The sequence below is a fragment of the Glandiceps talaboti genome, chromosome 7 (assembly GCF_964340395.1).
Source record: "Glandiceps talaboti chromosome 7, keGlaTala1.1, whole genome shotgun sequence".
Lineage (NCBI taxonomy): Eukaryota > Metazoa > Hemichordata > Enteropneusta > Spengelidae > Glandiceps > Glandiceps talaboti.
Genome location: NC_135555.1, coordinates 22,727,202 through 22,752,687, shown reverse-complemented (window position 1 = coordinate 22,752,687; position 25,486 = coordinate 22,727,202). Strand labels below are relative to the sequence as shown.

General features: G+C 36.1%; 2 protein-coding genes across 2 annotated transcripts; both read left to right on the top strand.

The window, feature by feature from the left end:
* The first annotated feature begins 1,207 nt into the window (after positions 1-1,207).
* LOC144438104 (uncharacterized) lies at positions 1,208-12,945 on the top strand. The gene is made up of 9 exons (XM_078127133.1): positions 1,208-1,286; positions 6,052-6,235; positions 7,792-7,932; positions 8,660-8,720; positions 9,335-9,500; positions 9,940-10,143; positions 10,927-11,191; positions 11,788-11,981; positions 12,895-12,945. The coding sequence occupies exons 2-9, from the start codon at positions 6,115-6,117 to the stop codon at positions 12,943-12,945; spliced, it is 1,203 nt and encodes a 400-aa protein (XP_077983259.1). The 5' UTR covers positions 1,208-1,286; positions 6,052-6,114.
* Positions 12,946-12,965: 20 nt separating this feature from the next.
* On the top strand, positions 12,966-21,645 carry LOC144438103 (uncharacterized). The gene is made up of 6 exons (XM_078127132.1): positions 12,966-13,063; positions 13,895-14,043; positions 14,648-14,858; positions 15,843-16,336; positions 20,669-20,817; positions 21,564-21,645. Exons 2-6 carry the CDS (start codon positions 13,927-13,929, stop codon positions 21,643-21,645), a joined length of 1,053 nt encoding a protein of 350 aa, XP_077983258.1. The 5' UTR covers positions 12,966-13,063; positions 13,895-13,926.
* The last annotated feature ends 3,841 nt before the right edge of the window (positions 21,646-25,486 follow it).

The window sequence follows — 25,486 nt, the reverse complement described above, 5'->3', positions numbered from 1 at the left end:
CAGATTTCTGTTTGCTATGAAGACAGGTGTACTTGATATTTAAGGACCATTTACAAAAATAAAAGTTACCAACGTTAGATTTGTTTACGAATTACGTCACTGTACCCATCAATGTCGCTCATCAGATTTCACACTAAATGCTTCCCATCAGAAAATTTAACTGAAAGTAAGGGAATTTATGATCGTAACATATTCAGTCATAAAATAATCAGGTTTCTGGCAATTTCCATGACTTGTTTAGAAAGATTGCAGTTCAATAATATTTGGAAGCAACAGCATAAAGTTAGTGCTAAATATTACGTGATCACAATCAATCGCAGTCAACCAGATGCACATGTGGTATGTTTGTGCCTCCTGTATGGTGTACTGACTGGCCTGTCTGTCAGTGTCACATTTGCTTCTTATCGTCAAGATGTTGTAAGAATTTGAAAATAGTCTGTGTCTGATCAACAGAATTTCTCTTCCACTAAAGTTTAGACAACATTTAGTTGTACTCACTCATGCAAACGTTGTTGATCATGCTTGAGATGTCACACTGACCTCGTTAACTTCGACGTCCTTATGAAAATAGGTCAAGGGTTAAATTCACCTAGAACACTTTCGCTCGTGATTGCCGCGCAATCGTCAAATATTTTCTAGATATCTTATTTTACACTTTGGGCTTTTTAGTTTTGTCTGATAACCAGCCACCTTGAAAACTATGTACTCACGTTATTTGATTTTCTCTTGATTGCGTTCATTACCATCCACAGAGTGACACGAAGCATTTTCGTTGTCTTTCAAAAAACTTCCCGTCCCGTGCGTGTACTGAAGACTCACTGTACATGTGGCATGGTGTATCGTCTATGACTATTTTTGTCTTGTAAAATAAAATTTGAACATGCTGAAGAGAACTATGGCTAGGAATGTCTTATTTTTGTTTTATCTATTTATCATTTTGTTTTGACGTATTGACTGTACTGTGTTATGACCATATATGTTATATGAATCTGTGTTTGCCATGATCCAGGTAGACACAACAATATGGCAACACTGAATTGCAACACCAGTACAGCGTTGTGTCTTTTTATGTTGATTTCGACAATGATACATGTTATAATTATGTATCAAAATAAAAGCAATCAACTCTCGGTAGTCTGCTATCATCATGAAGCTGACTTGCCTTTATATCAGTTCAAACACAATTTTCGATTTCACTTTGATCATGAGCCACAAGCGGGGAACTACTTAATTGGTCAGGGAACCAGTTACATTTACTGCTGGCCTTCAAAACGTTCGTTGAATCGGTAAAGTTTATTGTGATGACCATTGGCAAGTATAGTGTGTATATTTTTTAGAGTGTTGTGTTTCTTGGTTCATTGTGCACGATTGAAATAGAAACAGGTGAAATGCACATAAAATCGTAATTGCTAATTCGGGTTGGAAACGTGGTAAAGGCAAGGTACTAACCAGTCTAACGCAACGTACTCCTACTAATGCACGAGTCAATGTATGAATGCCCGAGGGACCCCACCTCGGGCGATTCGAGACAAATGTGGGGGATTAGACCGTGTTTGCCATGAAACAATGCCCGAGGGGGTGGGGCAATTGCCTCATATTCACCCCCTAGTCATTTTCACGGACGTAAAAGAGTGGTTGTGTGTCAGTCAGAATTTGTGAATGCCCCACCCATTAGGGTGGGAGAAATGTTGGGAGTATTACTTCTTTTAGGTGGTGATTTTCCAGAATGTCTTGCCCCAGGGAGTGGGGAATTTGACAAATTTTATAAGACTAATTTCCAAATCCCCCACTATGCCCCGAGGTGGGGGGGTGACATTGACTCCTGCATAAGGCACATGTTGAAGCCTGTATTACATGTAAACAGACGTGTCGTGTAGTTCTCAACTTGTCATACTATACTATACTTGCTATACTGTAATGTACGATGAAGCAAACTGAATCTTTACAACAACAACAACAACAACAGCAACAATAACGACGTTACAAAGAGATACAGAACAACATGTTTTAGGTCAAATACATGTATCGGCCATGGATATACATGTATGTTATGCAATTCCCTAGAAAGTATACGTAAATAACCGTTCCCCCACATCATCTCAGTTTCACGTTTGCTCGCGATATAGACATCATTAAAGATCAGTGGATTCAGTGTACTTTATTAGGCAACCGTTTATCAAAGGTAACCAGTACTTATTATTATTCATAGAAATACTCCTCAAATTGATGTCATAAATATCCCACACCTCAACAGACACTCCGAAAAAACACTGCATATTAACATTCGCCTATGAAATGTCGGAAAAAATATATGCAATGTCCCTTGTTGTTTTAACTCATCCATAATTTTAGCAACTAAGTTTAATGTAAATTAATGATGATTATTCCTCATCGTCGGCAAAGTCATGTAAACAATACATTTGTAAGCTGGCGAGTTTGTTTCTATCGTTGTCTATTTCACTTTGTATGTGATGTGTGTACCGCGGTACCGCATATGCAAACATACGACAATAGCCCCATCTACACGTAGGTCGTCCTACCTGAGGCAGCCGGGCCAAGTCATACCTGAGGTAGGATAGATTTGTGTCTTCACGTAGGAAGGTTACAGCGTGGATGTCGCGCGTTCCGTCCTGACTGTACATATAGGACGAAGTCAGGAGGGTTTCAGGAAACCTCTCAAAGGTGTCCTAAGTCAGGACGGTTTCAGGACAGGTTCAGGACGCGTTTGCGTCTACACGGGCTTCAAACTATCCTGAATCCTACCTCAGGTAGGATTTTTAGTGCCGTGTAGACGGGGCTAGTGTAACGCACTTTGCTAGGTGACGGATCATCTCGTCCCAATTTCAACTCGTCCCATTTCAACTCGTCCAATTTTCAACTCGTCCAATTTTCAACTCGCCCCATTTTCAACTCGCCCCAACTCTTTGCAATATAATTTACCTGTGCATATATGAAATCGAAGCTAGTAGTACTCAGTTTGGAGGGTCTGTGGTATCTCGTATTCCACTAATGAAGTACCACTTGCGCTGTAAACACATACTACAATACTTAGTTGCGTTAACTAGGGAGAGGAGACACGTCTCCAAAACCCGTACGCGCGGAAGTCGTAAGCGTGTCAGTCACTAATATTCTCCCTGGTTATTATCATTATTATTTCTTATTTGGGTTGTAAACATTAAGTCCTAATGTGAAAAGTGATATTCCATGACTGAGGAAATTTAAAGTTGTTGTGCTAGTATAAGTTCGAGATCTACCAAACACTTAGCCAAAACCCACACCACTTTCTGCTACGAAATGTTACATTTATGATTTACTACGCTTCGACTGGCTACGTAGGTAAAATCATGTAAATGTTTCGGTCCCTGTACTTCGAGTCCATGTATCGTTTAGATTTATAAACGTTTCCTAGTGTTGTTGGGGCGAGTTGAAAATGGGACGAGTTAAAAATGGGGCGAGTTGAAATTGGGGCGAGTTGAAATGGGACGAGTTGAAAATGGGACGAAGTGAATCGCAATCCTTTGCTACATTGTATTCAATTCTAGTGACGTCATTCACCTCGCGCACACACAGTAGTATTAGTAACGGACGCCATTTCTCACACTCGACACTTCGCAAGCCTTTATGATCGAGAATTTCTGGATAATTTATAAGTATTCCTGTAACAATGAATGCTACCGTGATGTCACTTGTCCCCGATGACATGAATGATATCGGTGTCTGTTATCGTCTGAATTTGGGACCCAGAAATACGTACATACGCATGTACACACATCAAGTTTCACAATACTAACTACAGTGTCAGCTGGAGCAGCAGACGATCTTTGAAACTGTCGGATTTTGAATTTCTATCCATAAACAAACGATATACAGTATGGAGTCGCGTATGTCAACTTGTACTCAAATGTATGTGTACACATTTGGAGATTTTGTGATGAAAGACTGAACCAAGTTGACAAGTGTAGTTCGAATTCTCAAGGACTGCTGGTATTTAGGTATTTAGTAAATTTACAATTTATTCTGGTGATTTTTAGAGTTTTACTTTTAGAATTGCATAGGTTTGATACAGATAATTTCAAAAATCATGAAACCTTGTTACAACAGATATCACCAACCCATACATTCCAACAGCAATGATGTTTTTTTCCTAAATTTGAAATGTTTAAAGTGTTTTATGTCTAATTTGTCAAAAATTCACGTTATATGGTTATTTTGGTTACCATGGCAATCGATGTTATTAAATGACCACTTTTTTGAACTCAGCATGACAAAGTACCCTTGGTAGTAGGGTCAATGTGCAAATAAGAAGATATTTATCAGATTTAGAATGTTGTTTGTGAGATGTATGTGTATATAATGAAAACATAATTTTCACGTCTACCATACGTTTCCATGGAAACAGCTATCCAATTTTATACAATTTATGTTACATCAGGTAGCACTAACCCATACATGTCTAATACAAGGGCATTGTTTCACTGTATTATCTTTTTTTTCAATGTTTTATGTCAAGTTTTGGAAAAAATGGTTAACATATTATGGTGGTTTTGGTTACCATGGCAACAGATGTTCATAAAATGACCCCCTATTTTGAACTCAGCATACAAAACTACCCCAGGTAGGGTGGTTAGTATTGAAATAAACTTGATTATTATAAAATTATTACTATATAATTATTATTTAATTATTTAATTATTTAATTATTTAATTTTTTTTTTTTGGGGGGGGGGGGCATAAACATTTGTTTAAAATTGACACTTCAAGATTGACTGAAAATAGCATTTTATAAAATAAAAAGAAATAAACAGTACTAACTAGTCTATAGCTGTTTATTGTATGACAAATAAAAGAAGCACTGAAAATAAACCTCATGTATGGAATGTACTGTTGCACACCAAAAATGCAACAATTAATACTTTTGACACATACTAACAAGTATTTACAAAGTGTTTTACGTGACTGGAAACTTGCAAAAGGCGCGAAAATGAGAATGGCCTAAGTGTGTGTGTGAAGTTAAACCGGTAAATTTATATCAGCCGATACATTTTCTGAACAGGCTCTAGTCTAGAGTGCAAAGTTACTTGCTTCACGCACGGCCCCGGAACCTGTAATAAATTCACGACGAACTTTTACTTGCATATAATAAAGTCACTGTCCCGGCATGCACTACGTTCCGCCGGCTTTTCATAAACAAATGTTACAACTATTATTCGGGAAAACTTGACCATAAACAAATATGCTGGATTACAAAATAACTAAGCAATGACTAGACTGAAAGCAACATTTTCAAAACTAATTTACTGCAACTACCACAGCATGTTAGGCGTCGGCAAGACGTAATCAAACTCTGGAAACAAGACAGGTAAAAAAATCACTGTAAACATTACCTTGTAAGTGAACTGCTCATATGTAATCACGCGTACGCACGGTGACCATTGTAATATATTGCCAATGATGAAGCAATGAAGGCATGTCAAAACAAACATATAGGTGTTATCGTGGGTTATACTTCCATGGCCTTACCCACAACTTGAAGATAAACAAAGCCGATCGCAACAAGGTCAAGGACGTACACCATCGAGGCGAGATTGATCGAAACACACATTTTTCACAGATATTTTTTTTACTAAAATTGTTGCATAATTACTAATCTATAATAATAATAATAACAATAATAATAATATCACTTGTAAAGCGCCATATATCCTAAAAGTCCATAGGCACTGAAACACTACAAAAGTGATAAAAACTACTAGTGGAAAACATACTAAAAACAGTCTCAAATCTCAACGATGTTCAGCTTTATGATAGCCATTTAATATTTTGTTTGTTCTGAGCTGAATGTAATACAGAAAGATCAACAGTTTATTTCATAATATTATTCAATTTTATTGTCAAAATTTGTGCATATTTATAATTCATCACCTAATGAGCTATTTCCAAATACTTATTCGTTTATGTTTATGTTTACTTGAATAAAAGGGAAAACAATGGAACATCGTTCATGATGCCTGAAAGAACTATCAATGTATTTATTCTGTTTATGTTTACTAGAATAAAAAGGGAAAACCGTTGACGTGAATCTGACCACAAGGGCACAACTGGACATCATTCAAGATGTCTGAAAGATCTATCAATGTGTTGGAGGATCAGATCCGAACTAAGATTCTCTCCAGACGAGCTCGTGTGACCGAGTTCTTCAAAGACTATGACAGACTCAGATCTGGTTACATTTCAAGTAAGTTGAAATAATCTACATAACATACATTGCAGTACACAGTTTCAGAAGTGTGGGGACTTTCACTCTCTACATACCACATATTACAGCTCTTTGCAGAAAAGCTTGCCCAAGCTGTTAAATGAACTATTAAGATCAGTGAGTCTGATCACAAGGTTTCATGTTGAGATAGACACAAGAAAGATAAGAGACAAATATCACATACACAGTGTAGACTCTTTATTTAGTTAAATTAATGATATGAACAGTAACTGCATGAAAGAAACAGTTCAGTTGATTGCTGACCATGGATTTTGTTTGAACTTCAAGAAATTATACCTCATGTCTAGTGTAATTGTAGTAGTGTGCATGCTGTTACTGTTAATGTCATTAACTAAATGAAGAGTTGATATCATAATTATTTGCCTGAGTTGAACAATAAAAAACATCTTTAAATGAAAGTTCATCTGTGTTGGTAATTCAGTGTTGGTAATTTTTAAACTTTTGATCCAAACACAAACTTGAAAATTGTTATCTGATATTTTTGACTGCGTACTTCAGTCTTTGTCAACAGATTGACCCATTTATTCAGAAAATTATTATTAAAAAACATATCTATATTGCTATTCTACGTATTACATATTTCTCACATGATGGCAAATAAAAATGTAGATAAATCCAACATGGTCAGCATGACGTTATGTATTCAGATCACTAACTACACATAATCATAAATTTTCTAGACTGTCATGTGGGGATTTTTGGCTCTTGCCTTCCCTACATAGACAAGAGCCAAAAATCCCTGATGACTATTTCCTAGGCTAAACTCTCCTTAAAGTAACGTAGTCTGTTATTCATTCTACTGATAGGGAGTTCAAAGCAAAAAACCTATAGACTTGTTGTAAGGCAAAAAAATTGTTTGGTTCTGGTTACCCGAACCCCACCTATAGGTTTTCACCCTAAACATTATTTTACATATTCAAGGGAAAAAATCAGGACAATTGTGATATCTCTCGCAAAGAAATAGTGGATGATGCAAAAACTGGCACCATCTTAAAAAGACAATACAAATCTGTTCTTCCAGTCTGTACTGGCTGTACATCTGATGAGAAGAAACTAATAACACAGAGACCATATGGTAAACAGTGGAAAACATAACTACCTTAACTAGACACTCACATATGAAAAAATATATACCCCCGGTATATAAAAAATAACATAAAAAATCTACCTATCCCACCTATTCTAAAATTGAGCATAATTGGAACCACATAATTTTCATTTTTAAGCCTAAGCAATGAATAATACAGAAATAATGCAAGTCACATTTATTGTTATTCATCTAAATGTATCATAACATACACAAATATTTGTATGAACCATTAAAATTGAAATGTTTTTATAAGAAATGATGTACATATTGAACTATTTATTTAAGAGATATTATCATATTTATTGTATCATTATTGTTAGCAGCTGGTATTGATTGAACCATAACGGTAGATTACTCTGTAGATTTGATACTGTTATTGGGAACAGATGTTTGTAATTAAAAGTATGCATTTTTTTCCCCACAGCATCACAATTTAAGCGTGTTCTGGATCAAAGCTTTGGAATACAACTATTCCCCGAAGATGAGCAGGCACTGACAGATAAATACGAAGATAAAAACGATGGAATGATTAATTATCGTAAATTCTCTGATGTCATCGATTGTGGTGAGTATTCTGGGATAGTACACAGAATATCTGTTTAATTGGGTAACAGGGTTATGAACTAGTAAAATCAAAATCAATAACACATATCGACCACAAATTTTGGAGTAGTCACATGTTTCTGTTCAAAAGATGTTGTCCTGTCGATGTATGTTTTTTTTTCATTAAACCTGCATTACTGACATTATGAGAGTCACTAAAAATGAAATGTTTTCAGTGACAATATTAAAATTAATTCCTTTGGTGGCCATGCTTTCTCACATGCCACACCTCGTCTTTAAAACAAATTGACACCGGAGCTCTGACAGACACCCACAGTCAATGCCTTCAGGAAAAACCTTAAAACGCGAAGGTTTTCAATATTTAACTGTACAGTGCCTCTGAACTTTACTTTGTATTGGATACAGGCACTCGATTGATTGATTGATTGATTGACTGATTGACTGATTGAGTGAGTGAGTGATTGATTGATTGATTGATTGATTGATTGATTGATTGATTGATTGATTGATTGACTGACTGACTGACTGACTGACTGAGTGATTGATTGACTGACTGACTGACTGACTGACTGATTGATTGATTGCGTGATTGATTAATTGATAGATTGACTGATTGATTGATTGATTGAATGATTGATTGATTGATTGACAGTAATTTAGAACAATTTATGTGACATTATTTTAAAAGTGAGTGGTAACTTTTTTATCTAAAATTGTATTTTTCACAGTTTTTGAACCAAATGATTTGAAGACTGAACCACAAGCAAGAAAAGTAGAAGTCACAGAATAGTAAGTATATCACTTTGCTATTGAATACTTATTACAGATGAGATAATGAAATATATTGCCCAGATATCACAAAGTCATTATTGTATTGTTAACCTTTTGAAATTCTTGGGTCATTATATCGATTATTCTCCTGGTATGATAATATTTCATAAGTAGCATTATAAACCTGTGATGTCACAAAGTTATTAATGATATAATGAGGTTATTACTCATATAATCATAGTGGGATATGACAAAGTCATTATTGGTATTATTACCCTGGAATATAGTGAAATTGCTATTGTTATAATTATGAAGGGATATCGTGAAGTTTATATTGTTGATGTAATCACCATGGGATATTGTGGAGTCATTATTAATGTTTATTACCCTCAGTGACAATTTCAGAATTATGTTTATCTTTTAGACACATTTATTATAAGGTCGTTATCAATATTTATCACCCTCAATACTAGTGGCTGTTGTTTTCCAAAATGCAATTAGATGTGTTTATCATCTGACACATACTGACATTTATTGTGAAGTCGCTATTGATATTTATTGCTCTCAGTCGAGATTTTATATAGTTGTTATGTGACACATTTCCAAAACGTTATTTTCTTTATATCCTTTAGTCTGGGGACACATCGCTCTCAACGTCCTCTCAGTCCATCCTTTCGTAGTAGATGTACTGATATTCTGAGGAGAATTGCACCATTTTATAAATACCATGGAATCAATGTCAGAACTTGTTACGAAGACTTTGACAGACACCACAATGGATTGGTCACAGAAAGCCAGGTAAGAAAGAAATCACATGGACACCATGTGACAGTCACATGACAAATGTGTTATGTAGATGTTGACAGACACCAGAATGGATTGGTCACAGAAAGGCATGTCAGAAAGAAATCACATGGACATCATGTGACAGTCACATGACAAATGTGTTATGAAGATTTTGACAGAGTCACCACAATGGGTTGGTCACAGAAAGTCATGTAAGGAAGAAATCACATGGACATCATGTGACAGTCACGTGACATACATACTGTGTTTGAAATTAGACTTTAAACGCTACATCACAGTGTAACATAGATACCTGATATAGTTACATATCACAAATCAAAACAGCGTAGTATAGTTATTGATGCGAGGATTTTCTGTTGGAATATCGTCCTATCTGTAGATCTTTATTTTTTCGGTCAGACGTTGAACTTTATTTTCATTTGTGTTACAGTTCTATCGTAGTTTTCCTGGTCCACCAGACGTGACAGAGAATGAGATGCAAACACTGGCTCAGAAATACCTGGATCCAAGTAAAGCTAGTCTCTGTAACTACTTGAATTTCCACCATGATGTAGAGGCTATCAAAGACACCTTGGTTGAGGATTTAGAATATCCAGGTAGCCCAGCTAAAGCTGAGTATAACATACCAGCCAAGGTAAGTCAACGTGTAGGAATTTCTGATTTGATGTATTTTCCCCAGAGGATTAATTTATCATTATTGTCTCATCAGTGATGCTGATGAGGCATTGGAAATGTCTGTTATGAAGAAGAAAATTAGTCATCCAATAGATTGTTTTCAAATTACATCGTTTGGCTATTACCAATACACAAGACCTTCCTGTGGTACTCGAAATGGGTAGTTGAGACAGATAAAATGTAGTATTGTACCATGCGCAAGCCAGGTTCAATAAAAAAATATGGAATATATACTCTGGTCGTTCTACCTCACAACAACGCATGCCTATGTCACGACAACACATTGTCTATGTCACTGGTTCTGCTGTGTTCGAAATATGAGTAAAAACTTTCAAAAGTGCCATTACTTTCCCCAATTTTACTTTTATATCACTGGCGATGGTATAATTATATTATTCCCAATATTGTTTCTTCATTCAGCTGGAAAATACTCATGACCTAAGGGTTGTCACTATGAGTCACTTGCCGAGAAGTATTTTCCTTGGCTGAACAAAGAAAAATATTGGGGCATAATATCTAGTTATAGGAATATATCACATTTGCAAACTACTTCTATCAACTATGATTTCTGTTGTTTGGTTCTATATTGGTTCAATGAATTGTGTAGATTAGGGGTTGGTATAATTACCCCCCCCCCCCAAAAAAAAAAATAAAAAAATAAAAAAATCAGAAGGTTTGATATTGCTCAGTGATCAAATCAAGATTATATAAGTCTTAATGTGGTGTGTTTTTTCTAATTCAGACTGTAGCACCACGGTCCGTTGATGTCTTTGACAAGATCCGTACAGCTGTGTACAAAAATGGTATCCGTACCACTGAGTTTTTCCGTGATCACGACAGACTACGTAGCTACATTATCACCGAGAACCAGTTCATCTGTGGTCTGTCATTGGCTGTGGGCAAGGAGGCACAGTTATCACGCAGTGATATACAGAAAGTGGTGGATTACTACAAAATCAAAGACGGCAGAGTACGATACAAGGAATTCTGTGACCTGATGGAAAGTGGTAAGTCTTGTTGAAAGAGATCAATGAAGTGAAATGGTTAGGTGACGTCACAAAAAAGATTGTATGTGGGAGGGAGGTAAAATTTCAATGTAAGAATATAGACATAAGCTAACTCAGTAACATCTGCCAAGCACAAGGGGACAAGCTTTGATGTAAATTCTCTTCACTCTTTTCATGAAGGGATAAGTAGGAGTGTATAAACACAGTAAACCCATTCAATAACAAGTGAAGACGAGGCAGTTAACTGGATCATATTGATTGCTTTCTTGTCAGATGACTAAATAAAAAATCTTTTGGAAAATAAAAAAAATATTTAAAAAGAAAAAAAAAAAATGTTCATCCGCCCCCTGCCCACTCATATCCAGGGGGGGGGGGGGGGGGGGGGATTACAATTCTGCAAGTTGTTGACGAAAATAGATTTGAAATTCAATTTTAATCGGACAATTGTATTAAAGAAAATAAAGGAGCATAGCATAAAATGTTGGTGTATATATTTTAATTTTATGGTGCATTCTTACCAATCAACTTGCTATCTATATATATAATTGATAAATAACATGGGATACCGTCATCATTTCACTTGTTTGTATCTGCAGCATTTAATGACCCAGACTTGGAGAAGAAACCAACAATGGAAGTGAAAAGACCACCACTAGGTGCTTTGTCCAGATATCTCAATCCATTGAGTGATGTAGAAGAAGCCAGAGTAGCTGAGGTATTGATGGATTTGTCAGTGACCGTACAAGAACGACGTATCATGATGTATGCCTATTTCAAAGACTATGACAGAGTATGTACAATTTTTAACTCTTTTTTTTTTTCTTTTGAAGGAGGCTTAGTTTTTAAACAGGAAATTGAGAATACACCGCCCTCACTCAAATTGGAGGTATCATCACCTCATAGTATCGTTTCTTAAGAGCTTTGTTTCTTGGTATTCTGTAGAAGTGTAAATCAGGGATTTTTTTCGTATTGTTCAGACATCGGGGAAAGCAGGAGTGTTCTATGATTAACTGAGTAACCTATACAATGTATACCCCCAAGGTACACAGACAGGAAGTAGAGCGCCACCATGGCAAATTTTGGAAAGGCCTATTATAAAATCTTTTCAATACTTGTCTATCTATAGACAATACAATCTGTTACATCCCAGAAAAGCAAGTTCAGTGTGTACCACTATCATTTATAGCATAAATATCAGGTATATAAGTGAAATCATTTTGCTTGGGTGTTAGGCCTAAAAATAAAAATTGTGCGGTTCCGATTACACTCAATTTTAGAATAGGTGGGGTAGGTAGATGTTTTGGGAGTTTTTTTTGGATTTTTTTTTTCATGTGTGACTAGTTCAGGTAGTTATGTTTTCTGTAGTTTTCCATATGGTCTCTCTCTGTGTTATTGGCTTTATCTCATCAGATGTACAGCCATTACAGATTGGAAGAACAGTTTTATATTGTCTTTTTAAGTTGATGTCATTTTCCACATCCACTATTTCTTGCGAGACTTCACAATTTTCACGATTTTATTTTATTTTTCTCGAATACATTAAAAAAAGTTTAGGGTCAGCGTAAAAAACTAGGTGGGGTCGGGGAACCGGAACCAAACAAGTTGTTTTTTAAGGCCTTGTAGGTTTCAAAACTCTGTGACACTCAGTCCCAGTTCAAAGAACCATGAGGTTCATTACAAGTTAATTTCTGTCTTTTCAACAGAGCAAAGCAAATACAAGAAACATCACATTTTCCCAGTTTGGTCGTATCTGACATTTCTTGAGTCTCAATGTGCAATCAGAAGACTTCAAGTTACTTTGTCGTAAATTTGAAGACCCAGAACGCCATGGAGATGTCAACTATCCAGCATTTGTCCAAGCTGTGGACAGAGGTAATATATCTGATTTGTCAAGTTACAATCATTCAATCCAGAAATTTACTTCAGTTAACTTTCTGCGCCCGTACTCTCACGAGCATAGCGAGTGTAGTGTGGCGTACTCAGTGTATTTGTATGAGTGCTTGCAGTGTTTTCTGCACCTGCAATTTCACTCACCACACTTGTGAAAGTGCAGCAGAAAGCATGAGTGCAGATACCCTGAGTACCCACACTGGAACTCATGTGGCATGGGGTTCTGTTATTATATATGTTTATCTGATATGGCAAATTTCCATAAAAATCATACAGTGCAATCACATGATTTTGTGTGTAGTGAACGATTGCGTCCTCACTTGTATATCATTTGCATACAGCTAGGTATGCAATAATGTTTTTGATATTGCACTGCAGTGAAAATACCACTAGTATGTGTGTGCACCAGTGCAAGTAATTTGTGGTACATATCTAATATTACCTTGTTGTTGTTGTCGTCGTCGTCGTCGTCGTCGTCGTTGTTGTTGTTGTTGTTGTTGTTGTTGTTGTTGTTGTTGTTGTTGTTTTTGTTGTTGTTGTTGTTGTTGAAGAAGAAGAAGAAGAAGAAGAAGAAGAAGAAGAAAGGATAAAAAAAAAAAAATTTCTTCACTATGATAAGTTAATTTGTTTTCTTTCTATAATTCATTTTCAAATTGTGTTCCTTACCCAAAAACTCATGCAAACTTTATTAAGATAACACTAATGCAATGACCTGGGATTGAAACATAGTCCTTTAAACTTTAAATTTGAGATTTGTCTGCCACACTCATATTTTTTGTTAATGATTGTTATACATTGTCTATTTGATTGCAGAGTTTGTTGGCTTTACTATTGGAAGTGATGAAATGAAAGATGCAGGAGATGCTTCTGTTGTGACCAAGAAACCTGTTGATATCAGTAAAGTCAACTTTGAAGAAGTTTTAGGCAGAATACGACATCATTCATTAGTTAATAGGATCTGGGTAGGAACATGTACTTTATTTTTTTTATCTAAGATGTAAAAAGGAACGATAGGTACACCAGTACACTGGTGGGCTAAGTGATGGTTCACTGCAAAAGAAGGGAAAAAAATTCAAGGTACAAACATACACATATGTGTAATTAGTGTGTCCTCTCAGCCAATTTGACACGCCACTGATGCACACAATATCTAGTGACGCACCAAAATTTGGCATTCCCCTATCTCTTTATACTATGTGGTGACTCACAAGAAATCTCGGTTTTTCTCATTTTGACTCACAACAACAAATTTTAGCTATCATTAGAGGGCACACTGTGTGGTTGAAAACAAGTACCAGCCTCTGTACAAAGTGAAACTTTTACATTAGAAAATGTATACATTTGTATACTTGAAAAAATATACATACTTGTACACTAGAAAACAATGTATAAACTTGTACACAAGAAAATAATGTGTACATGTTTACATTAAAAATATATACACACTTGTACACTGGAAAAAAACCTACCGGATACTAAAATCAAAATGTGTGATAGATATATGTACTTTAGTATGATGTTATTTATGTGGTATTTTTTATTTACTAATTCTTCTTTATCTTTCAGGTGAATGAATACTTCCAAGACTTTGATCCGCTACGCAATGGTTCAATCTCACAGACCCGTTTCCGTATTGGTCTAACAGCCATGGGTTTGAGTACTATGGGACAGAGTAACTTGTCCGAGGCAGAGTTTCTTGCTCTGTGTGCTTACTATAATGATCCTAAACACCCCGGTAGAGTACTCTGGCCAAACTTCAAAGTAGATGTCGACACAGGTAACTATAGCAACAGTGTCCATGTAATGTTAAAAAAAATTGCAATATATTTTTCGTTTAGATGTGTAAAGGCCCACTGCAAAGTAGGATTTGAATTTAGGTTTGAAAATTATTTTTTTTGCCCCAAAAAGTTGGTCTAGAACAAAAGAATGATCTCAATTAATCCTCATTAAGATAATTAACACTGATGTGATGGCCTAGGATTGAAACATAGGCCTTTAAGATATTGAAAAGTAATAATAATATGATATAAGATTTCTATAGTGACTACTAAAGTGAAAAACTTAAAAATCCTAATCTAATGTGGGCTTTTACATCAAGATGAAAAATAGATTGCAATTTTTGTCACTAAAGAAGCTCGGTGAGCGTTCCCTTTCTTACACTGCTTCAGTTTTGAAGTCTTCACTCTTTGTCACTCTAACTCTAAGTCTTCCTTCCACTCTGCCCTTAAAACCTACCCATTTCAATCTTAACTCTCACTCACTTACACACTTCTCTCTGCATCCTTACCATATTTTCAAATTGTCTCTCTGTATCCTCTCATTCTGTTAGTAGTTCTGTGTCTGCAACTGGAGCTCTTCAAAAAACAGGCACATTATAAATTCACTCTATTGTTATTATTAAAACTGTATTTGACCAACTTGCTAGATCGCATTAATTACAGAGAAATATTTGTGTCTTATAAATGTCATAATTTATTCAATATTAGTTGTCTTTTATCAAATTAATGTACATGAAAATAAAAATTTGATGTTCTGTGAATACCGAACTAATACTTAGTAACTTCATTTTTCATTAGTGTTTTGATTCAAATTTGATATTTAGAAATCAGCGTTTATATCAAAATGAGAAGTTGTCAAACTTATTTTGAATTCCTTGGATAAAGCTAAATGTATGTCAACACTTGGTTAAAACAGAAAAATACTGTTTCCTGTGTTGCTTAAGTAGGATTTATGGTTTGTGGATCTTTTTATCTATTACCAGTGTTTACTCAAGTTGAGCCAAACTTAGAGAAGACCCCAACAAACGAAGTTCCTACACAAGACACCTTCTTAATGGATAAACCTGGTACAACAAACTGGAACAACGTCGATGGAATGGTGGTTTCAATCGTAGACAACGTAATGGAGAGAATGCGACAACGAGCCATGCAACGACGAGTTCTCGCAAAGCCTTGTTTCCAGGACTTCGATCGTCATAATCGCGGCCACGTGACCAACTCACAATTTCGTCAGTGTTTGACGTATCTCAGCCTCACCGCAACAGAAGATGAAATGATTGCTTTGGAAATGAAATTTGCAGATAATTTTGGGTTTAATTATTTGAGGTTCTTAGAAGAGTTACAACCAGGCGTCAAACAAGACATGAAGTATCAGGAAAGATTGGTTGAACTACACGCTGTCAACAGTAGAGTGGTTAATCTAGAGAAGAATGCATGCACAGACGTCGACAGTGTTCTCACCAAAATCAAGTCCAAGGTGAGTGAAATCAGCAACAAACTGACAAAATGAAGTTCCTGCAAATTAATACATGAACTATAAAAATATCAGTCTGTGTTATAACTTATATCTTAATATTTTGGTATTAGTATTAATACAACAGGGACTACTATTTAAGAGTAGATGAACCTGTCATTTTTTTTCTTGAAAACTTCCACAAGCTCAATTTACATGATGTACACCATTTTTTTCCAGTATGATATAGTCTAGTTCCTATACAGTATTGTTTCCATTTACACCTCCACTCACAGTCTAGTTCCTATACAGTATCGTTACCATTTACACCTCCACTCACAGTCTAGTTCCTATACAATATCATTACCATTTACACCTCCACTCACTAGTCTAGTTCCTATACAGTATCATTACAATTTACACCTCCACTCACAGTCTAGTTCCTATACAGTATCGTTACCATTTACACCTCCACTCACAGTCTAGTTCCTATACAGTATCGTTACCATTTACACCTCCACTCTTATAGTCTAGTTCCTATACAGTATCATTACAATTTACACCTCCACTCACAGTCTAGTTCCTATACAGTATCGTTACCATTTACACCTCCACTCACATAGTCTAGTTCCTATACAGTATCATTACCATTTACACCTCCACTCAGTCTATTTCCTATACTGTAACAGTATCTTTACCATTTACACCTCCACTCACTAGTCTAGTTCCTATACAGTATCGTTACCATTAACACCTCCACTCACATAGTCTAGTTCATATACAGTATCATTACCATTTACACCTCCACTCACAGTCTAGTTCCTATACAGTATCATTACCATTTACACCTCCATTCACATAGTCTAGTTCCTATACAGTATCATTACCATTTACACCTCCACTCACAGTCTAGTTCCTATACAGTATCGTTACCATTTACACCTCCACTCACAGTCTAGTTCCTATACAGTATCATTACCATTTACACCTCCACTCACATAGTCTAATTCCTATACAGTATTATTACCATTTACACCTCCACTCACAGTCTAGTTCTTATACGGTATCATTACCATTTACACCTCCACTCAGTCTAGTTCCTATACAGTATCGTTACCATTTACACCTCCACTCACATAGTCTAGTTCCTATACAGTATCATTACCATTTACACCTCCACTCAGTCTAGTTCCTATACAGTATCGTTACCATTTACACCTCCACTCACAGTCTAGTTCCTATACAGTATCGTTACCATTTACACCTCCACTCACAGTCTAGTTCCTATACAGTATCGTTACCATTTACACCTCCACCCAGTCTAGTTCCTATACAGTATCGTTACCATTGACACCTTCACTCACATAGTCTAGTTCCTATACAGTATCGTTACCATTTACACCTCCACTCACATAGTCTAGTTCCTATACAGTATCATTACCATTTACACCTCCACTCACAGTCTAGTTCCTATACAGTATCGTTACCATTTACACCTCCACTCACAGTCTAGTTCCTATACAGTATCGTTACCATTTACACCTCCACTCACATAGTCTAGTTCCTATACAGTATTGTTACCATTTACACCTCCACTCAGTCTAGTTCCTATACAGTATCGTTACCATTTACACCTCCACTCACAGTCTAGTTCCTATACAGTATCGTTACCATTTACACCTCCACTCACAGTCTAGTTCCTATACAGTATCGTTACCATTTACACCTCCACTCACAGTCTAGTTCCTATACAGTATCGTTACCATTTACACCTCCACCCAGTCTAGTTCCTATACAGTATCGTTACCATTGACACCTTCACTCACATAGTCTAGTTCCTATACAGTATCGTTACCATTTACACCTCCACTCACATAGTCTAGTTCCTATACAGTATCATTACCATTTACACCTCCACTCAGTCTAGTTCCTATACAGTATCGTTACCATTTACACCTCCACTCAGTCTAGTTCCTATACAGTATCGTTACCATTGACACCTTCACTCACATAGTCTAGTTCCTATACAGTATTGTTACCATTGACACCTTCACTCACATAGTCTAGTTCCTATACAGTATCGTTACCATTTACACCTCCACTCAGTCTAGTTCCTATACAGTATCGTTACCATTGACACCTTCACTCACATAGTCTAGTTCCTATACAGTATCGTTACCATTGACACCTCCACTCATAGTCTAGTTCCTATACAGTATTGTTTCCATTTACACCTCCACTCACATAGTCTAGTTCCTATACAGTATCATTACCATTTACACCTCCACTCACAGTCTAGTTCCTATACAGTATCTTTACCATTTACACCTCCACTCACATAGTCTAGTTCCTATACAGTATCGTTACCATTTACACCTCCACTCACAGTCTAGTTCCTATACAGTATCATTACCATTTACACCTCCACTCACATAGTCTAGTTCATATACAGTATCATTACCATTTACACCTCCACTCACAGTCTAGTTCCTATACAGTATTGTTTCCATTTACACCTCCACTCAGTCTAGTTCCTATACAGTATCATTACCATTGACACCTCCACTCACAGTCTAGTTCCTATACAGTATCATTACCATTGACACCTCCACTCAGTCTAGTTCCTATACAGTATCATTACCATTGACACCTCCACTCACAGTCTAGTTCCTATACAGTATCATTACCATTGACACCTCCACTCAGTCTAGTTCCTATACAGTATCGTTACCATTGACACCTCCACTCACAGTCTAGTTCCTATACAGTATCGTTACCATTTACACCTCCACTCATATAGTCTAGTTCCTATACAGTATCGTTACCATTTACACCTCCACTCACATAGTCTAATTCCTATACAGTATTATTACCATTTACACCTCCACTCACATAGTCTAATTCCTATACAGTATTATTACCATTTACACCTCCACTCACATAGTCTAATTCCTATACAGTATTATTACCATTTACACCTCCACTCACATAGTCTAATTCCTATACAGTATTATTACCATTTACACCTCCACTCATATAGTCTAGTTCCTATACAGTATTGTTACCATTTACACCTCCACTCACAGTCTAGTTCCTATACAGTATCATTACCATTTACACCTCCACTCACAGTCTAGTTCCTATACAGTATCATTACCATTTACACCTCTACTCACAGTCTAGTTCCTATACAGTATCATTACCATTTACACCTCCACTCACAGTCTAGTTCCTATACAGTATCGTTACCATTTACACCTCCACTCACTAGTCTAGTTCCTATACAGTATTGTTTCCATTTACACCTCCACTCACAGTCTAGTTCCTATACAGTATCATTACAATTTACACCTCCACTCAGTCTAGTTCCTATACAATATCGTTACCATTTACACCTCCACTCACATAATCTAGTTCCTATACGGTATCTTTACCATTTACACCTCCACTCAGTCTAGTTCCTATACAGTATCGTTACCATTTACACCTCCACTCACAGTCTAGTTCCTATACAGTATTGTTACCATTTACACCTCCACTCACAGTATAGTTCCTATACAGTATCATTACAATTTACACCTCCACTCAGTCTAGTTCCTATACAATATCGTTACCATTTACACCTCCACTCACATAATCTAGTTCCTATACGGTATCTTTACCATTTACACCTCCACTCAGTCTAGTTCCTATACAGTATCGTTACCATTTACACCTCCACTCACAGTCTAGTTCCTATACAGTATCGTTACCATTTACACCTCCACTCACATAATCTAGTTCCTATACAGTATCATTACCATTTACACCTCCACTCAGTCTAGTTCCTATACAGTATCGTTACCATTTACACCTCCACTCAGTCTAGTTCCTATACAGTATCTTTACCATTTACACCTCCACTCACAGTATGTCAAAGTTGTTACTCTAGAAGTCCTGAGATGCATGAGATGAAATTTAAAATTCATTCACAGCCACCCACACAGTCATTAACATCATGTCTTTGTTAATCAATCTCAAAATTCTAACCAATAAATACAATTTTATGGCCATGTCACATAACTGGCAATAGTTTATGTTCACAAACAAATCACATACACATAAAGAGGCCATAAAACTGTTCTTATTAAACCATGAAATGTAATACAAGTCTCTGCTGTTCCAACACGCTGTGCCAAGTATTATTAATCCAATTCATTTGTTTACTTTCCCTGTTTGTAACAGTTTCCGTTTGTCCACGGTCTGATGTCGGCAGTTGTTATGTATATTATGATTGAACTTGGATATTTAAAATAATTCAAGTCTATCATTTGAAATGATTTCTGAAAATTCAAACATCTGTTCTTATTTTCTCAGGTGATGAAAGAGAGGATTCGTATTTTGGAATTCCTACGTGATTACGACAAACTTCGTACAGGACGCATGAAGAAGGAGACATTCCGTCGTGCTTTGGATCCTGCCAATCTTGGTTTAAAAGGGTCAGAGGTCGCCATTCTTGAACAAGCGTAAGTATGCTCAATGTTTAACTCCAACTACACTATAGATAAGTGAGGGTGCGCCGTCACTGGGTACCTTATACATAGACTAACATTGCTACAGTTGATCCAGTGAGGTTATGAACAACAAACTTCATGTGAATATTGCTCATCAGAGTGCCCTCCTTTATAAAAATTCACGTTTCAACTTCATTTCAACTATACCTTCAACATTCTCTGATTTTGTCGATGGCTGGCAAAATGAAATACTAGTAAATGGCATTATATTATACCAGTATATTGATGGTGCAAATCAAGAGATCTGATTGGTCAAGACAACAAACTAAGACATCTAAAATAGTGACGAATGCACAGTCGTACGTAACACGAACATCATTGAAACGTTCATCATTGAAATCATTAAGGACCTTCAAGTAGTGAATAGATAGACCATCGATATCATAAACATCTAAGTATATAAACACTTGTCTCCCAAGAAGTCCAGTGAGGGCCATCCCTCATGGGTTCAGTGTTAATGTAGGAGTAAACCAGAGTACCTGAGGAAAGCCTGCGTTGTTCGGTAGAGTCAAACTGAACGACACTCTTCTTACAGTGTGGTAAATTTAATCAAACCCTGAATGGGATCGAACCCCGGCCGCAGTGATAAGAGGCAAGTGGTTTAACCACTCAGCCACCATAACCCCAAGCATGGTAAATTCTTAATGCAATAAGTTACAATACTGACAATTAATCGCTATTCATCTCTACTCCTTCAGTTTCCAGTCTCCAGTAGATCCCAACTATGTGGAATACTTGAAATTCAATGATGAGATAGAATCGAAGGCATCTTTACCGTGAAGAATTTAGAGAAGGCACCGTTGTTAACACCACAACAATAAAATGTACCCGTAGAAGTGGAACAGAATGTACTCCCTCCGGAAGAAAAAATGTGCTTGCAGCAGACACTGGAAAGATTAGCTAATAGGGTATGTAATCAATTTAATTAATGGTTAATAGGCCATTCCAGATTGCAAACAGGAAATAGATAATACAGCGCCCTCGCTCATATTGAGCGTATCATCACCTCATAGTACTAGTTCTTAAGAACTTTATCCCTTGGTATTCTGTAGAAATGTAAATCAGGGATTTTTTCATATTGTTCAGACATCAAGGAAAGCAGCAGTGCTCTATGATTAACCGAGTAACCTATACCATGTATACCCCCAAGGTACACACACAGGAAGTAGAGCACACCATGGCAAATTTTTGGAAAGGCGTATTATCAGTTGGGGAGTGGTTATCTCATTTGCCTAGTACAGCTGCAGTCTGGGTGCAAATCAATCTCATTAAAATCTGATGTAGGGAACTGGGCAAAATTTCGTTATTTACCACCTACTTTTATTGTCATTTATTCTTTTTTTGTTCTGTCGACACATGATACCTACATCTGACACAATCAATTAGGAAAGCAATTTTGAACTTTTTGACTCATATTTTGAACACAGCAGAACTAGTGACATAGACATGCATTCTCGTGATGTAGAACGACCAGAGTATATATCCCATATCTTGGCTCCTGTATGATATAATAGAAAATATATCAAAGTGCAGAGCATATTTTATTAATTATCTTGCTCAGCCTACATGCATCTAAAATCAATCCTTTGTTTTGTATATTTGGTAGGTTCGTACAAGGAGTATGCAGTTGTTCCCACTGTTTGAAGATTATGACCGTGTACATAACGGCACAGTCTCTAGATCCCAATTCAGACGTGTCCTCAGTGAACTGGAGCTCAACAGTTTAGTCAGCGAAAGAGAATTCCAACTTCTATATGAACAGTTCCATGTCAAAATCGGCGACAAAGACGACGTTAATTACATCGCTTTCTGTGATGCTATTTATCCGTTAGCTAAGTTGGAGTGGAGAAAACCATAAACCAGAAAAGAAAAAAGTACTTTCTGAATTATCACAAAAAATGTGTATTACCAGGTTGTCGAAAAGTCCATCCATATAATCACACATTTACAAATTATCAAATCGTCCATAAATTGATATGCAAAGACCATTGTGCAGGATATTTTTTGAAGACTGTATGTATATATAAGAAGAAAAAATTGAACAGGACTTTTTATTTTGTTTGTTTCATAATTTCAGTGGCTTTGAACCAGATCAAATGTTTGTATTTTAATGTGCTACTACTCTATGTGTTATTAATAGACAACACATGCTATATATCCCATCAGTTGACTCATTCATCCGAAATATATCATACCATGAAACTGACACTATGGAAGAAAATATTGTGTGTTTTTGGTGGTTTAGCTGTTTTTTAGACATATATTAAAGACAATGTAATAAATTTATGAAAAGGTTGAATGATATAATACTGTGTATATTTCAAAATTTGTCTGTTTCTTGTCACTGAAATATTCAATAAACTCATTTGTATAACAAATGTCGGTTTTCTTTTTTTGTTTTATTTTTTGTATGCTGTGGTTCAACATTCTCAGAAGTACTTTTAACTTCTTTGATTTTTTGCACACTACTCACTAACATCAGTGGTACATGCAATCTCAATAGGCCATTCCAGACTGCAAACAGGAAATTGAAAATACAGCGCCCTCACTCAAATTGGGGTTATCATCCAATGGACCTGTTACCAGTTCCAAGATTCATTGCGCGTCTCTCTATACAATGCCATGTATTCTGTATGCACAGGTGGGGTTTGCACGCGCTAATGAGGGGGATGATTGTCACCTGACCATACCCTGGGTTTTCCAGTAAAATCCAACTCTGTCATCAATGGCATTCAGTCTTTGTTCTGTAAAATCACCCATAATTAAAGAGGTCAACATGTCTTACCATCATTTCCTGATGAAAATGTTATTTCAAATGTAATAAAGACTAAATCTAACAACATAAGCGACGTCCTCTCGTGCAATGCATCTTGGAACCGGAAAATCGACTATAGAAGTGTAAATCAGGGATATTTTTCATATTGTTCAGACATTGAGGAAAGCAACAAGTAACCTATACCATGTATACCCCCAAGATACACACAGACAGGAAGTAGAGCACCACCATAGCAAATGTTGAAAATACCTATTCCACTAATCCTTAATATTTTCAAACTTTACAGATTTAAAGTTAGCTCTTTTATACATAATCTGATGTATCACAAGTCTGCACACTCTATTACAGATTACTTTACTCTTATAGATCATCCCTATGATACAAAACAAAGACATAGTCATAAACATTTTCTAGAATATAATCATACAACATTTGGTCAATCTTCCATTTCATACTCTGGCGTCAAAGCCTGGAATAATCTGCCTGTTGAGATTCAGTCTATTGGTTCATGCATAAATTTTTTAAAAAGACAGTTAAAAAGCTGTTACATGTATTCTCAGAATATGTATAACTGTAATGTCATATACAACTTTTCGTAAATTGATAGTGGAAATTGTATGTGTATCAATTTTACTGTTCCATTGTTGTTTGTTGTGCTTTGTCTTTTTTTAAATGTTTCTTATTTGTGATAGTTCTTATAGCAATCTGTAATGTTGTATATATACACCTAAAAGTAAGAGTATGCTTGTTAGTCACTAAGGGGATACAAGTTTGACTAGCTTTGCTATTTCTTGATCCATTCTGCCATGTATTCTGTATATGTATCTATTTTAATTTTAAGTAATTTTTATTATATTGGTGAATAAAAAACTATTATTATTATTATTACTACTACTATTTATAATCACAATTTGACTTCCCCTCTACTACTCAATTGTAAGTACCTGTCATAGCATTTTATATCTTACTCGAGAGTCAAAATAGAACAAGAACGTTGACTTATTCTCACTGGCACCAAGATTAATGCGTGAATCATATATGAAGCAGAAGTTGTGGCATCAACCCAAGATGATGTGCCTAGGTAGTCAAATTCTATCTCAGGTTAAAAGAGAATCCCTAAGTCAGCTATCCTTCTATCTAAGTCTACATATCAAGCTCCATTTCCAGTCAGTGTGTGAAATTAAAGGAAAATGACTACTGGTCATAAAGACCGACAGGTAGCATAATGCTGCTGGTCCTTATGGAAAACTGCTAGTCCGTAATCAATGCATGCATGCGTTTATCCATGCATCCATGCATCCATCTTGCAGTCATCCATCCATCCATCCACACACACACACACACACACACACACACACACACACACACACACACACACACACAGATGGTGATTTTATGAAACATCATCAATGGTATTAAACCAGTTTCTTGACATGACAAGAATTGATCCACAGTCCATCAAAATTACAATAAAAACGTTAAAAGTTAATCTTTATTACTTTAACTACAATAAAGTCTCAAAATTTAAACACAAATAATTCTGTTAATCTTGTTCATCCTCATACTCGACAATTAACTTTTCAAACTTCTGAATTAATTCTCCCAGACCTGCTCTCATGTTAGGGGTATATAAACATGACTCTAGTATCTCGACCAAGGTATAACCATCAATTTGGTTGAATCCAGTGAGGTGTACATTAAAATATTTCTTGAGTAAAATGGTCAAATATGACTTCAATATCATCGCCATCTTTAATTTGTGGCCATGGCAGGTCTACTATAAACATTTCTATAATAGTTGCTGCTATCGACCATATGTCAAGCGATGGCTGTAAAGTTTCACAC

What these genes read in the sequence shown, in the direction of transcription:
- LOC144438104 (XM_078127133.1), top strand. Translation starts at nt 6,115, where the DNA reads ATGTCTGAAAGATCTATCAATGTGTTGGAGGATCAGATCCGAACTAAG. An exon ending in CTCTGATGTCATCGATTGTG is followed by an intron (nt 7,933 to 8,659) that starts GTGAGTATTCTG and finishes TATTTTTCACAG; the next exon opens with TTTTTGAACCAAATGATTTG. An exon ending in AAAGTAGAAGTCACAGAATA is followed by an intron (nt 8,721 to 9,334) that starts GTAAGTATATCA and finishes TATATCCTTTAG; the next exon opens with TCTGGGGACACATCGCTCTC.
- LOC144438103 (XM_078127132.1), top strand. Translation starts at nt 13,927, where the DNA reads ATGAAAGATGCAGGAGATGCTTCTGTTGTGACCAAGAAACCTGTTGAT. An exon ending in CAAAGTAGATGTCGACACAG is followed by an intron (nt 14,859 to 15,842) that starts GTAACTATAGCA and finishes ATCTATTACCAG; the next exon opens with TGTTTACTCAAGTTGAGCCA. An exon ending in TCACCAAAATCAAGTCCAAG is followed by an intron (nt 16,337 to 20,668) that starts GTGAGTGAAATC and finishes TTATTTTCTCAG; the next exon opens with GTGATGAAAGAGAGGATTCG.